At 46.7% G+C, this 15,382-nt stretch overlaps 1 protein-coding gene across 4 annotated transcripts; it reads left to right on the plus strand.

Moving 5' to 3' along the window:
* Positions 1-2,127: 2,127 nt before the first annotated feature.
* ANKDD1A (ankyrin repeat and death domain containing 1A) lies at positions 2,128-15,201 on the plus strand. 4 transcript variants are annotated; one of them, XM_053988880.1, is made up of 15 exons: positions 2,128-2,807; positions 5,192-5,295; positions 5,935-6,033; positions 6,617-6,715; positions 7,175-7,279; positions 7,521-7,619; positions 8,073-8,171; positions 9,216-9,314; positions 9,658-9,756; positions 9,961-10,059; positions 10,632-10,730; positions 12,034-12,129; positions 13,137-13,338; positions 14,108-14,170; positions 14,413-15,201. In XM_053988880.1, exons 1-15 carry the CDS (start codon positions 2,621-2,623, stop codon positions 14,472-14,474), a joined length of 1,611 nt encoding a protein of 536 aa, XP_053844855.1. In that variant the 5' UTR covers positions 2,128-2,620; the 3' UTR covers positions 14,475-15,201. The 4 variants fall into 4 exon arrangements, with proteins under 4 accessions (XP_053844855.1, XP_053844854.1, XP_053844856.1 ...); XM_053988879.1 differs by having other exon boundaries at positions 2,129-2,807; positions 14,039-14,170; XM_053988881.1 differs by lacking the exon at positions 2,128-2,807 and adding an exon at positions 2,924-2,973 and having other exon boundaries at positions 14,039-14,170.
* The last annotated feature ends 181 nt before the right edge of the window (positions 15,202-15,382 follow it).

The following is a 15,382-nucleotide window of genomic DNA, read 5'->3' on the forward strand; positions in this document are numbered from 1 at the left end:
AGAGCACAAAGCTGGCTCAGCTAAAATTATTCTTCAAGTGAAATAAAGTCAAAGATTTTACGCTATCCTGAAGATGGAGTCAATGTCTGGAATATTTTGCAAAAAGGGGTCAAATTACCACCTCCTCCTGTCATTCTTTGTGCTACAACATTAGTGGAAAAATCCAAGAGCTGTTTTAGGTCTGTTAGCTAATAAATGGATCGCCAGGCGAATGTTCAGTGTCGTTAATAAATTGTCGCAGCATTCTGTACTTAGTATCAGCAGAAAGTCTTGGTCCCTTCCACCCCAGAACACAAACCACTTTGGGAAGGACAGAAGGAACTGCCTACATTGCCTTTTTTTCTGCCTGCTGGAAGCATCCAAGCTCACAAACAGATGCGAACTCTCAGGGCATCTGTGCTATTCCTCCTCCGAGATCAGCATTAACCCACAGGAGAGCCGTGGGTGATGAGTCCTGGCTGATTCAAGCTCTGGAAGACAATGACATTAACAGTGGCAGTTTAAATCCAGACAGCTTTCCATCCAAGAATCTCTTACAGCATAACAAAAGGCTAGCAAGAGCCAGAGGTCCCATCCAAGGCTGGGATGCACAGTACCTCCACAGTCCGTGCAAGCAGGGATTAATCCCTGCCCTATTCAGGGCTGTTTCCCCAGCCCCCAGGCACTAGGATACCCAGTGGGAAGGGCTCAGCCCTTCTCAGTCATTCCTGCTGGCGCCGTTCCAGTTTGTCTGAAGACACTTAAATATTCATCGAGAAAGCGCAAGACTCTGTCTTGCCGGGTGCACAGATTGCTCCCCAGGGAAACAGGACACCTGCCTTCTCCACTCCCTGCTCCACCAAATCATTAATTATTTAAAGTAGCAGGAAAGAGCAAGAAAAACTCTCTGCATCAGACATGCTTGCAGCCTGTTGTTTACGGTGCTCTCTGGGGTCTTGTGTGGCCCGAGGTTTCCATCTCCCCTCCGGCAGAAACAAGGATCAAGCCCAGCTTTCCCCTTTCCTCAGGGAGGATGCTCTACCCGCTAAGCTATTGTACAAAAGAAGTGCATCCCCTTTATCCAGACAGACCTTATGTTCACTTTTCCTACCAGAGAGTGTCTTTTTTTTTTTTTTTTTTTTTACTTCAGTTTGAATAAAAGGCAAACAAAACACAAATCCAAATCTCTGAGAGCAGCAGCTATCCATAAACCTCCACACATTCTGTATTTGCTCAAGAGCTTAGGGTCCACCTACCCATTTCACAGCTGGGCAGGCCAAGCCGTAGTTGTCCAACTGCATCAGCAAGCACTTGGCTACTGAATCCATCGGTGATGGGTTTCAATGAAGTGGAAATCACTGTCTGCCTGCCCTGGAGACAGTTCTGGTGTAGCTGTGTGCACAGAGTGACATGTTTGGAGAACCAGAGGGTCTCTTCTTATCTGCCTCCCCCCATCTCCCAACACAGCAATCGTCCCACCCTCTCTCACAGGAGCAGCACGGATCCACTCAAGGGTCCCCCGAGATCGGGATGTACCCCAAAACTGTCCCGAGCCCAGGGAACAGCCCCATCTGCACTCTGGACTTTATTGCTAGAGCAGGAAGTCGTGGCAGGTGAACAGCACTGGCACCCTCATGTGGTGACAGGCATCAGAGTGAGCTCACAGCCAAAATCAGCGGTACAGAGATACTTCTCCAGGGGGACTTCTCCAGGGAGTCCTGACAAAGACCATCTGTGGGCCAGCATGGTCTAGGGACGGGATACACACCTGATGCCACCTCTCCTATCGTGAGACCAGCAGCAAAGAATCACAGAATGGTCTGGGCTGGAACAGACCTTAAGGATCATCCAGTTCCACCAGCTTCCATGGGCAGGGACACCTTCCCCTATCCCAGGGTGCTCCAAGCCACACCCAACCTGGCCTTGGATGCTTCCAGGATGGGGCTTCATATAAGGTCTCCCCGGAGCTGTCTCTTCTCTGGGCTGAAAACCCCCAGCTCTCCCAGTCTGGCTCCAGAGCAGAGGTGCTCCAGCCCTTGGGGAATTTCTGTGGCCTCCTCTGGACTCACTCCAGCTGCTCCATGTCCTTCTTATGTTGGGGTCTCCCAGAGATGGAAGCAATATTACAGGGGATGAGTACTGTGGAGGACCCACAGAAACAGATCTGATTATCCCTGCAACCTCAGCTCACCCTGGTTTCTTCCTTATCATACTATCAAAATGGAGAACAAAACAAAAGATAAAATCAGCCCAGACGCTGAAACTGGAGAATTCACTAAAACTTTGAGGGAAAAGCCCTTTTGTCCCCTCCTGCACCTGCTGAGGGACGTGTGGTAACAAGAGGACCTCATTCCCAGGAAACATCAACCCCTGACCCCTGCTTTCAGGGGAAAACAAAAACAAAAACAACCCCCCGTATTTCCTACTGCTTAGAAACCCCTCTCTTCCCAAATTGCTCTGGAAACAGAATTAAACTAATTTTAAATCAAACCACCCACCACCTCGAAGCAGCAGCACTCAACAGAGACGCGCTGAGGTGAAGGGCGGCACCTGGCCGAAATGGCGGCAGCTGGATGTCCCCGCTCAAGTCCTCCCCAAACGGCCCGAAAACACCGTGTTTGCCGGGAAATGGTCTTGTTTTATGATCTTTTGCTTTAAAGAGCAGCAAAAGAGCAGCTCGGCGGCGGCGAGGTGGCCTGCGAGGAGGCGGGGACGCGCCTGTCAGCCCGCTCTGAGGCGACGAGGACGCGCCTCAGCCCGCCCTGAGGCGGCGGCGGGGCCGCTGTGTCGCGACATGGGGGACGACTTGGCGTCGGAAAGCGCCACCCGTGAGTGGGGCCGAGGCGGGGGCAGCCCCGGCGGGGCGGGGAGCGCAGCGCCGTGAGGGGCGACTCGTGCGGCGGGGGCGGGCGGGAGCCGGCGGGGCTGAGGGCCAGAGCCGGGATGCCCTAAAATATAACCGGACACCTGAAAATCCGCTCGGAAACAAAGCAGGTGGTTAAACCTACCCGGGAATCAAGACAGCTGTTGCCCCAAAGCATCCTGCACCGCTGAGATGCTGCACATAACCCTGCACTTGGGATTTTTTGGCCTCCTTGGTCCCTCGGTCCCCATCCCAAGTTGTCCTTGTGTCCTGCAGCCCCAGGCAGGGCTCGGTGGATGGGTTTTGGACGTTTCTTTGCATGTCTTTCTCCTCCTTTGCTGCTTTTCTACATCTCTTGCATAATAAACTGCCTGTGAGTTGGTGCATTGCATTGAGGGTAAATAATTTAAAATGTTTTCCACACTGCTTGTGATAACTGAATTCCTATTCAGTAACTGAATTCCTATTCAGTAAGCTATGAAGTACCCTGGAATCTGAGCTTGAAAGAGAAGGAGCACTGCTAAATATCCACGGAAATGTTGCTGCTGGACAGGTGCATGCCACGATGAGAAGTGCACTTACAGAGCCGCTGTGGATCTTAAATAGCAAACTCAGACCATCAAACTGTTACTCATATGCTGCTGAAAATAAATAAAATTGCTGCTTCTACAGCCTCAGTGATGCCAGATTTGCATCTTCACAGCTAGTACAAAGAATAACTAAGGCGGTTTGGCATCTCTTGAAAATGATGCTTTGTGTGTCCATAAAATGTACGAAAACATTTCTGTCACCTGGAGAGCAGGGTCAGCAGCATTTGCTTAATTGAAACATAGGATTTATTCCACCGAAGGGAGTTAAGCATGTACAAGGAGGTGGTATGTGTGTAGCCATTGGTGTTAATCATTAACAAAATCTCAGTGTGTTTTTCACAAGTTCTCTTGATATTTCCTCTCAAATGAAGGGTCCATGCAGGGTGAAATGCAATCCTGTTAACACAGCTGACAAGGTGATAAGAAAGTCTTAATATACAGTATAGGAAATCCCATTTCTTGCAGAAATCAGTGTCCAAATCCTACTGCCTTCGTTGTAGCAGCGGGTCCAGCACTCTTGAATACACACTCTCAGATGACTATGTCTGGTGTTAAGTGGATAAACACACTATTAAATGATCCTATCTAGCATGAAAATTTGTGCTATTTGCATTTCTCTTGAGCTAAAGTTCTTTTGTTTGAAGGCAAGGGGAATGGAAACTGAAGGATGAGGTTACACCTCTGTTGCTCTAAGTGTCCACAGTAGGGATGCCTTTCTTCTGTGCCCTATGAAGAGATGAATTGTGCTATTTAGGCAGCAAGTCTCCTGTTTGTGGTGGAATGGGAACAATAATATGTTTTGATGCCTTTTATATGGCATGTGGTTAATATATAGTTGATATGTTGGGACAAATTGAAGTTGCATTGAGCCCCTCAAACTGCAGCCTGGGCTCTGGAGATGTGTAGAAGAGATCAGAGCCTCTGGGCCAGCTCTCCAGTAGGATGTGATAGGCCAAGGGTCTGACTCAAGCACTTCTTGAAAGAATTCCCCAAAAGCACTAGGACAGAGACTGAGTCCAACAAACGCTGACACCAACCTCGCCAAAAGCCTTCAGAGCCTCCCTGTCGGGCTGTGGCAGTCACAGCCTTGCTCTTGTTTCTTGGCAGGAAGGTTTATTTGATGAAGGAGAAGATTGCTGGGGCAACGCCCAGCATGGAGAGTAAACACTCTTAAATTGTGCCTAACTGTGCAGGACAACTACTGCCAGTCATGGTAAATTATGTGCAGAACTGCCACGGTTTATTAAGAGATGCAACACTAATCACAGGCCAGGCTGGCAGTTCTGTGCTGCTTGGCTGGTTCATGTTGCCTGGAGGGGGACCATGTGTAAAGGCCTCCTTGTAGAGCAGTGGGATGTAGGTGGAAGGATGGAGGAAAGGGTCTGTGTCATCTCAGAGCCTTCACACTGACTGTGGGCCTCAGAGGGTGCCCAGAGGATATGGACCTCATGGATCAAAAGGCTTCACAGCTGGAGCAAATCCATGCAGAGAATGACACTGAATTAGAGAAGTGGGTAGGACTGGAAGAGCACTGATGTGGCACAGGGGTAGTCAGGGAAGGAGAGACAGTGGTAGAATGTAAATCCAGTAAACATGCCAACATCTGTAGGGCTGGGATTCTTGCTGGAAGAATCTTTCTGCAGTCATCCTTCCCTGAAGCCACAGGGGCCGGTGAGATGAAGGGGAGGTTTGTTGGGGCATGCTGCTCCATGCCCCTTGCCAGCACTGTTTTAATGCTCACTCTTCTGCTCTGCTGCAGTGCTTCAGTCAGAGAAGGAGTTCCATGATGCGGCGAAGCGAAATGATATAGCCAGGATGGAGGAGCTCATCAGGAGAGGAGTTGACATCAAAGCCAAAAACAATGTAAGTCCTGGGTTTTTCCACCTCCACGCTGCAAGAAGTGCTGAGGATGTGTTTCAGAACTGCAGCTCCTTAACACTACTCTTCTCATTAACTGCTTAAATTGTCAAAACTTTAAAGTACATCACCCAGTGCCAAATAGGGCCTGTGGGAACCAAGCACTTTTCACAACACACTGTGACTCCCAGCACTATCGTCCTGGCCACACTGGAAAGCTGCAATTGCCAGATAGACATGATTACCATGAAAAGCTTTGATTTTCCTGTCACTGTACAGTAAGACTGTGGGACAAACTCTCTTTCTGGTGCAGGTCTTTCCTTGTTGACTAGTAGGTTCATGGAGATACAGGACTGCCCCCATCCCTAGTGTTTCAATCCGTCCATTTATGGTCAGCAGTGTTCTTCACTCTGTGCTGTCATTATAGTCCAGAACTGCAGTTTCCTGAGCAGAAGGAACAACAAATGCTCTCCTGTCTGCCTGACAGGAGAGCAGAGACAGAGGGCTGCATCCAAAGAAAACTCTGCACAGTGCGAGAAATTCTGGCTCCATAGATGGCCAAGGATATTTTGGCCTTCAGAAGGGCTGGTGGATACACACACTGTGCATACATCAGCCTTCCCTGCCTCTGTCCTTCCCTTCCAGGCGGAGCGGACTGCCCTGCACTGGGCTGCAGGAGCAGGGAGCGTGGATGCTGTGCGGCTGCTCCTGGATCACGACGTCCCTGTGGATGACGAAGACACTGTACAAAGGCGACTCTCCCTTGCATGTGCTGCAGATGTGTTCGGTGCTGGGGCAGCGCCGGGGACTGGGTGCTAGGCCAGCAGTTACAGACTGCACCTTAGCCCTGGGTGGGTGGCACAGGGTGGCACGCTGCACCTGCCGAGCAAGAGGCTGGAGCTTGTTGGCATATGTGTCTGAGCTCTGAATTCTGGCCTTTTCCTTGCATGCACAGTGACTTGGAATAGGCTGGTAAAATCTGTGAAGTTTTCCATAGAGCATGAGGATGCTTGGCTTCTTCTGATTGTGTTGGTGGGGCTTTGTAGGATGACAGTGACAGCCAAAAAGTTTTCTCTCCCCCATGCAGCCAGGCTAATACACTCCATTAAATAGGTAGTAGCTGCCGAGAAGCAGGTCTCTGCTCAGTTGCTGTGAATATCTGTGACAGGAATAATAATAATTGGAAAAAGTGCAACTAAAAAATATACCAGTGAGAAACAAATAGATTTGGAAAACTTCATTAAGCTAAGAGGACAGCTTTCCCTCCAGGATGAGGATGGTGGTGGCTGCAGTTTAACTGTAAGTATCTTTCTTCTTTTTTGCCCAGTTTGGAATGAATGCTCTTCTCCTGTCTGCCTGGTTTGGCCACCTCCGTGTCCTGCAGATCCTTGTCAATGCTGGGGCCAAGATTAACCGTGTCAATAGGGTGAGGGTCTCCCCGTGTGGATCCATCACTTGGCTCTAGACAGTGTTGGGAGACAGAGAGAGGTTTACCTGTGAGCTCAGTCGTGTGTGACAGCATCTGCTCTGGGGACTGCCATCTGCACTCTGACTTATCCCTGAAGCAGGTGTAATAATTGGAGCTCTGGAGATGCACGTATCTTCCTCACCTCATGTTTGTGCAGTGCTGATGTGGAAGGTGTTACAGAAATGGAAAATAGGTTTAGTGGATCAGCAGTCCTTGTATTCTAAAACAGACCTTGTCTGGGAAAAGGGGGATTAATATTTCAGTCATAACTTGCTGTCTGCAGCACAAGGAAGTTTAGTCCTGGAGGTGCAGGGAGGATGAAATGGGCCTTTGCTAACAGGAAGAGGTTGTCAAAAGAGACTGACTGTCCCACAGTCTTGGACTTGCTGAATGACCAGTCCTTTGTCTCCTCTCCAGAATGGCAGGAACCTGCTTCACTGTGCAGCTCAGAGGGGCCACATCCAGGTCATGGAGTTTATCATGGAGGACTTGGAGGACATGTGTGTGGATGAGACAGACAAGGTAGAAAGACTTTTCACAGCTTTGTTTCATGAAGTCTGGTCCTGCTCTGCTGAGCTTAGCAGGAATGTTGCCCTTGGTCTTGGAAGCAGAATCAGAGTCAGACACTACCTCCAGAAGTCTTCCTGCAGAGTGAGCTTAGGGATGATGGGATTTCTGGCTCTGGTCAAGCTTCTTGCAGCAGATGATCTGATCTTGTGCCTTCTGAGCCTTTTGAACTGTGTTTCTCTGTTTCCTTCCAAAGATGGACAGGACAGCGTTTCACCTGGCCGCAGAGTACGGGCAGCTGGAGGTGGTGGAGTTCCTCATTCGACTGGGTTGTTCTCACAGTGCCAAAGACAAGGTACGGGCACAAAACCACATGCCAGGGAGGTGAAGTCCAAGGATTAGGGGATGTGAAAAACCACATGCCAGGGAGGTGAAGTCCAAGGATTAGGGGATGTGAAAACCAGGAAACAGAATTCCAGATGAGGCTCAGGCAGGCAAGTTGTCCACAGTTGTTATGTTGGCTGTGGATGTCAGGGCTTATCTGCTTCAAGCAATTTTCTTGCTTAATTCATGATTTCTCTCCAGGACTTTTCAGGCAGGATACACAGCAAGCCTGGTGGACCATGCTCCAGTTTGAGGTTGGAGGGGTTCTTCCCTCGCTGCTGCAACTGTAGGAAGATTGCTTCATATTTGTGCTACTGGTTACAACCTCCTTTTCAGCCACACTGGATATACTCTGTGCAAGGTTGTGGTATATGAACATTTAGTCCTGTGAGACATATGTTTATAAATTAATGTTTACTTTCAGGAAGAAAATACAGCATTGCATTTAGCTGCTAAAAATGGACACCTCTCTGTGCTGGAGAAGATTATAGATGTTGGAGTGGACTTTGATGAAAAAAACTCAGTAAGTACACTTAAATTAAATCAAAACCACATCAGTTTTGCCCTTTTCCTCCCTATAAATACTCTTCTGCCACAGTCATATGGCTGAAAAGCCAGTATTGACAGGAGAGGTCTAGAAAATAGCTGATTTTATCTAAAGCCTATGTGGGTAAAGGCAGGTCACACTTGCAGAGTATCAGTGAAAGGCGACATCCGTCTTGGACCAATTTCCGGCTTTAAAGTGTTGCCTTCTCTTCCTGCTGTATCTGCACACCTACCTTATCACTCCATTTAATCTCCCTTTCTCTCCCTGACCCTTGTACATTCAAGTGCCTAAATGGTTATTGAGTGTGTTTTAAACTAAACTTCACCGTGCTTTAAACTATTGACTTAGTCACTGAACATATGGACCTTCTGTTTGAAATCTCTCTTTTGACAGATCTGCTCTGGAAAATTATGTGGCTGGAACACAGTTAATGACTTAGATAGCAAATATTGGCTTAGTATCACTGTTATTTATTCCAGGGCACACTCCCAATTAAGTTTATCAGCATTTTTTTAGTCTTATTTATCTACTCTCACATGAGCTGCCCTTTGTGCAAAGAGCAATAATAAAATCAGATGAAATCACTTAGGAATTCTGCTTGCTTGCTTCTGTTTTCTTAAAATGAAATGAGCTGCAACCCTTGGAAGGGAAAACCAGTGATAGAGGGTCACAGGTTTCGAGTTCTGTCTCTGAGCTATTACAGGAAAGTGGTTTGTCTTCACTGTCCATGTGAAATCCTTCTTGGTTTATTGACGGGCTGGAGGGGAGGAAAGATAGTGAACACAATGTCTGTCTTGTGGCCCACAGCCATTAAGGACAGAGCAGTACTCTGGTATGTCCAGGGCAGATAATTGTGTCCTCTATTTTTGTAACAATCAACTGGAGATCCCTGGCCCTCAGAACTGGTACTGTAACATGTCATGGATTCAGAAGATGGGGTAGAGTCTGTGACTCATTCTGCTGCTCTGTCTTGGCCTTGTCTACAGAAATGCTGCTTGTGTCCTTTCTTGCCTTGTGCAGGAAGGACTCACGGCTCTGCACCTGGCTGCTGAGGGGGGACACAGCCACTGTGTGAAGCTGCTCGTGGAAGTGGGTGCTGATGTCAATGCCCAAACCCAGGTTAGCTCCATGGAGGTGATTCCATTCCCAAACCCTACTTTGTGGATTTATTCCCTGTCCTGTGGCTTCCCAGGTCACCCATTATAGAGAGAGGTCATGTGGAGCCCTGCATTCAGGAATAGCACAGGGAGTTTAGAGGAAGGCAAACACGGTTTTGTACAAAGAGGCAGGTGAAGCTCCCTGGGACTGGTTTGGCTGGAGACAATCTCCATGAATTTGTCAGTGCTGGGCCATAGGACTCTTGCAGGAGGGAGCAGGGAGCTCTTTGTGGGTAGTCTGTAACAGCTGCAGCCTCTGGGAAGAATCCCTGAGTAACACCCCTCTCTTCTGACTTGCCTCTCAGAAAAAGATGAACTGCCTTCATTATGCGGCACTGCATGGCTATGAGGAGATAGCCAGGATCCTCATGGATGCAGGAATCCACACGGATGCTCTCAATCATGTGAGTCCCTCTCAATGCTCTCACCACTAAAAAATGGGTAAATTCAGTTTGTGGAGCTGCTCAAGAGCACAAAGCAACTCTGGAAGGGCCAGTGCTGGTCAGCCCTCAGTGACTGGCAGCTGAGAATAGGACATGCTGGGCACAACATGGTCCTTTTAGTGCTAGGACTAAGCTCTCCCTAAGTGCAGGATCTTCTTTCCACAGCAAAATGCATCAGCAATGCACATCGCAGTCCTGCAGAACTTCCCAGCCATGATGAAGCTCTTCATCAGTGCAGAGTGTGACCTTGACATTCCAGATAATGTAAGACTGCAGCTCCTATTCTTTGTGTTTGAAGTGTGAACCAGTTTCATGGGGGATTTTATCACCTTGGGGACAGGATTAAAGAGGAGTGCTTTAAAATGTGGAGAACCTGGAAATGCAGCTTAGGAAATGTGAAACCTGTGAAATTATTCTAAGTATTGCAGTGAGGTAATCACTTGATGGTGTTCAACATGAGGGCAGTGCTGTGTCCCCTGCAACATTGAATAGTAAGGCTCTCTCGTCCTTGCTGGAAGCAGGTAGGAGAAATTTCAAGATGGAATATATTCTGCAAAATGTTTGGAGGTTTGAGAATAGGAGGCAAGCCTGGAGGTAGCTGGTTGTCTCACCAAACTGTAATTTTCTGAATGAGGGACTTTGTGTAGCTTGTTTCAGTTAATCTTCATACTTGTAGCGATGTTCTCTACTGATGATACCGTAAAATTGACACATTTTATGTTCAGATTTACTGGTTTCCATTAAACCATCCCAAGGCTCCTCCTGGTAGTGTTCTGTCCTTCCAGCCTCACACTTGTCCTTCTCTGAAGTGTAGTCCTTTCTCCCTCCTTCTGCAGAGGCAGCAGACCTCACTCCACATTGCTGCAGAGCACGGCAGGCAGGACATTGCTGAGATGATTCTCATTGCAGGAGTTAATCTGAAGCTAACAGACAAGGTAAAGGTCTCCATGGGTGAAACAGGTTCTGTGGGAGTATGGAGGGAAAATATACATAGATGGTCTTTGCTAATGTTTTCCATAATTTTCAAGGAAGGCTAGTAATATTAAAATTTGGATATTTCCAGGGATAAGCTCTTAAAACACAGCTCAGTAGGTTATTTTGATGTGTTTTCCAGGAAAGAAATTCTTAGACAGGTAGAAAATAGATGACACAATGAACAACACTTTCCTTGTCAAAGTTGTTCTAGTTCCTTCTTGTGCTATCATGAACAGTAATATCAAAGATATCCTCAAATAGTGGTAAGTAATATACCTGAAAAATTACAGCACACATATTCTAATAGGTTGAAAGGATCTGTTTGGTATAGATCTGGCACAGTTCTGGGGTTTTTGGCATCTAATAAAACCAACAGAATTAATTTCAAGAGGCCTGAAAATGTAGTATGTGCCCAAAAATGCTGGAGGTCCTTGGGCAGGGATTAAAATAGTGTTTGCCATTTGCAGTGGGTTAGAGCAAGTGCAGAGCTGAAGCCACCTGTCTGAACTGGCCTTCAACTGTGGTGAATGTTTGTCACCTTTCAGCACTCTGTGGAACTGCAGTGACACTCAGCACAGGGGACACATTCACACTTTCCTGTATGAAATTGGGTTTCTGCTCACATCTGAGGCTAGAATTGTTCTTCCTGTTATGCCTGGTGCCTGAGCTGGCTCGCTTTCCTTCATGCAACTTTCAAATCTTGTTCTTTTCTGCCTTCTGATTTTAGATAGAAATACAAATCTCCCCCTGCCCAATCCAAAATCATATTCATGAAATGAACATAGCCACATTTTCATAGCCTCATCAGCCTGTGCTTCTCCTAGGAGACCATTTTTAATCATGTGTATCTGGAGCCTGTAAAGTTAATGAGGTTGTATAAATCACTTTGGTTTCATGTGTCAGCAAACCTGCTGTGCAAAAGGCTGTAAAAGACCTTGGACTGCAGAGCTGAGCTGGTCCTGTGATGGTAGCTCTCATGTTGGTGGGTTGCAGGAAGCTTTTCCAGTGGCTCCTGCAAAACAGGCAGATCCCTTGTAGCAATGGAGGAGATGCTGCAGAGCCTGGAAAACCACTCCCCATGCCCTGAATGCAGGAGTTTGACACCAGCTCACATCTGAAGTGTTCACAGGGGCAGAACAGGTCCTGGTGGGTGCATTACTCAATAGTCCATGTGCCAGCTGCTGCAGATGCTGGGTGGCCATGGAGATTGTACCTCCTAAGGTGCAAAGTCTTTTCCAGCTCATTTTTCCTTTCTAATTTCAGCAAGGGAAAACATCTCTGGATGTTGCTGCCCGAGGCAATCACATAATCTTGGTGGACATGATTATCAAAGCTGATCGATTTTACAAATGGCAGAAGGTGAGCAGCTTACACAACAGCCCCTGTGCTTTCTCCTCTTCATTGAGACTCCACATACCAGCTGTCAAAGAAAAAGAAATACAGGACATCCCGTGACAGCCTGACCTCTATTTTCATCCCCTTACTTAAGAAAAACAGAAGTCCTCACCATGCCAACAGTTTCTACTTAAGGCTTTCCTTATTTAAAAAGGCCTCTGCTGTTAGAAATCCCAGGTGGCACTGATGGGAATAGGGGTTTCCAAAAATTATTTAATAGCTGCTCCCAAAGGGATAGAATTAGTTCCTTTTCCCAGAAGGAGAAACTGAAGGATTGAGCAAAAAAAATGCTTGTCCTCAGGTCACGAAAATGGAATTTTGAGAGTTTTTCAGCAGTGGAAGGAGACAGCTCTTGTTAGAGTCATACAACCAACTTCTCCCTCAAAGTGCAGCCTCTCAGCCCCAGTCTCCCCTCTGAAACCCTGCCTACCCCAAGCCTGTGCCCAGACCAAGCTGAGCAGAGTGAGCTGAAAGTACAGCCCAATGTCACATCCCTTGCATGTTAAGATTTTGTCCTCCCATGGCAGTGCTCTAGAGGGGGAAGCAAAGGAAGGAAGGGAGGGCATGTGCCTGTGGCTCAGGTGCAGCTTCGGGAGTCATGCTCAGTGTATCAGGCCCTTGCATTGGCTTCCCATGCAGCCCTAGAGAATGTCATGCAGCCTCTGCAGCCTGGCATGTAAGCACTGTGAGCACGAGCTGATGTTGCAGGGAAGCAGGAGATTTAATGAAATGATTCTGCCCCAAACCTCAGATAAAAGGGAGTGTAGAAATGGAAATCGCGATCCGCGTGGGCTTCCAGTGAAGTGGCCATTAATGGCGTTTTAACCATTGTGAACACAGAGTGAAATGAGAATAAAGGGAATAAAAAAATGAGCTGTGCCAGAAAGAACTCACAGGGACCACAGAACTGGGGATGTGGGAGGCTGCAGAAGTACAGGCACTGCTGCAGCACTCCTGTTCTGGCTCTGCAGGACAACCTGAACAGTGACTCTGGCTCATGGGTGGCAAAGCACTTGACCTTTAAGCAGGATCACAGGCTGGAAACACAGCACATTCGCTCAGTCATGTGGAGATTAGCCACTAAGTACCTCAAACCCGGGGAATGGAAGAAGCTGGCACACTACTGGAAATTCACGGATGACCACATTAGGGCCATTGAGCAACAATGGACAGGTATAAAAAAGCTTCCCAGGTATTCTCCTTTCTTTCATTGGACTTTGTTTCTAGGAGATAAAGCTGCAGTAAGAGGAAAGCATGAAGAAAACCAGTTGGTTTATTTGAAGCAACCAAAAGATTAGGTTAAAAATTCTGGTTTTACTGAATGTGGAATTACCTACACACTGTAATTTGTCTAGGAATAAAGCATGCAAGCAGGGGAATTAGTGGTTCTTTGCTCACTCCTTAGGAGACATTTGGCAGGCCTGCAAGTTCTTGCTACAAATCTTGTTCTATAGAATAGAACACTTTTTTCTTTTGAGTAGCAAGAAGGCAGTGAAGTGAATTCTTTAGAATTTAAGAAATACATTAGCAGAAGCAGAGTCTGAGGGTCAGAAACAGATCACTGCTAGTTCTGGCTGTTGCAAGAACTCTGTAGTTTGGATGATGTGAGCAAGGGGCCAAGCTGTGCTCTGAAGGCAGAAGCTGTATTGCCATGAAAAGCTGTGCAACAAACCCAAGCTCAGCCATAGCTACTCCATTAAGTACACAAATCCAGCAATCACATCACAACCAGGAATTAAAACCATGCTTTACAGCTTCCTAGTAAAATGCAGAGAGGAGGGAGGGGTATGCAAACCCACCAGGGCAGGAATCTGCTCTGGTCAGGGCTGTGCACTCTGAGTGTGGGATTTCATCTGTGGTTTGATCCTGCCAGGCACTAAAAGCTACAGGGAACATGGCCACAGAATGTTGCTGATCTGGCTCCATGGTGTGATCACTGCAGGAGAAAATCCAATCAAGGGACTGTATGAAGGCCTGGTGGGGATTGGGAGAAGAGATTTAGCAGGTAATACTTTTGTTTTCCTTTAAATAATGCACACTGAGCATTATTTGAATTAATTTACCCAAATTCTGCGCTTAGACAAATACACAGAGGAAAACTTCAGTGAAGCCAACTCACATGAGCTGAAAGCCTCTGCTCTGCCCCCTTGCTTCCATTACATGTAATCCCTTTCTCTTAGGTTTGATAAATGAACAGATCCTGCCATGGCTTTATTGTTCTGTGCAGCAGATAATTCTCTCTTACAGAAAGTATCAGGAAAAAAGCAAATGCAGACTCCACCTCTCCACGAAAGTGCACAGCCATGTAACACCAGGAGCACGCTCAGCTGTTCTCACAGCCACAGGAGAAACACTTCTGTGCTGCTGAGAGAAGACAGATGCAACCTAAGGGCTTCTTGCCACAAACTGCCGGCATTGCTGCACCCTTCTGGACAGGAAATGACAAGGGTAAAGCAAATGCTCATGGTCAAAAACATCTCTACACAGAAGGGAGGTTTTTTTATCAGCAATTTCAAATGGTCGGGGCACTGTAATGAGTTTGGTGAGTGAGCCTTACTTGTCATACTGCATCAGGAAATTACAGTCTTACTGTAACTTGTCTACAGCACATTTTTCTACATAAATTTTCAGTTGTCAATTTTTTAAGTTAATGAGGGCAAAGGCTTTGTTCTCAGGAATGGTCTTTACCTTATTTGTGGGGAGTGTCTCATGTCTTAGGCATGTCCATACATTCCCTCCATAAGAGGAGAACTTAAGCAAAATCAAAACTACTCTTTGGTCCTTTTGGAACTTGAGGGGTTGTGATCTTTAATGCTTTGAATCTTCACAAAAACTTTGAGAAGAATATTAACATATGCTGTTTATAAATGTATATTAACATGTATGTTTATAAATCAAATAGGTGATTCTGACCTTTTCAAAACATCTTTTCACTTATCAAGTAATCCTTCATACTTATTTTTTACAGCATCTCAAGGGGAAAATAATGTCTGTATTTCAATAAATCCAGATTTTACCCTTTAAAGTTGCAAGTTATATCTTGTCATCTTTACTAAAAAAACACTACAGCATTTTTTTCTTAGAGCTAAACCACTACAACCTTATAGTTAAAGCTTGAGATTAATTCAAGCAGGTGGTGGTTGTTTTCTTCATTTCCAGAGGTGGTTGTAGAGGCAAATAAGTGAGCTTGGCTGCTGTTTTCTTGGAGTCAAAACAA

This window comes from Vidua macroura, chromosome 12, assembly GCF_024509145.1.
Source record: "Vidua macroura isolate BioBank_ID:100142 chromosome 12, ASM2450914v1, whole genome shotgun sequence".
Lineage (NCBI taxonomy): Eukaryota > Metazoa > Chordata > Aves > Passeriformes > Viduidae > Vidua > Vidua macroura.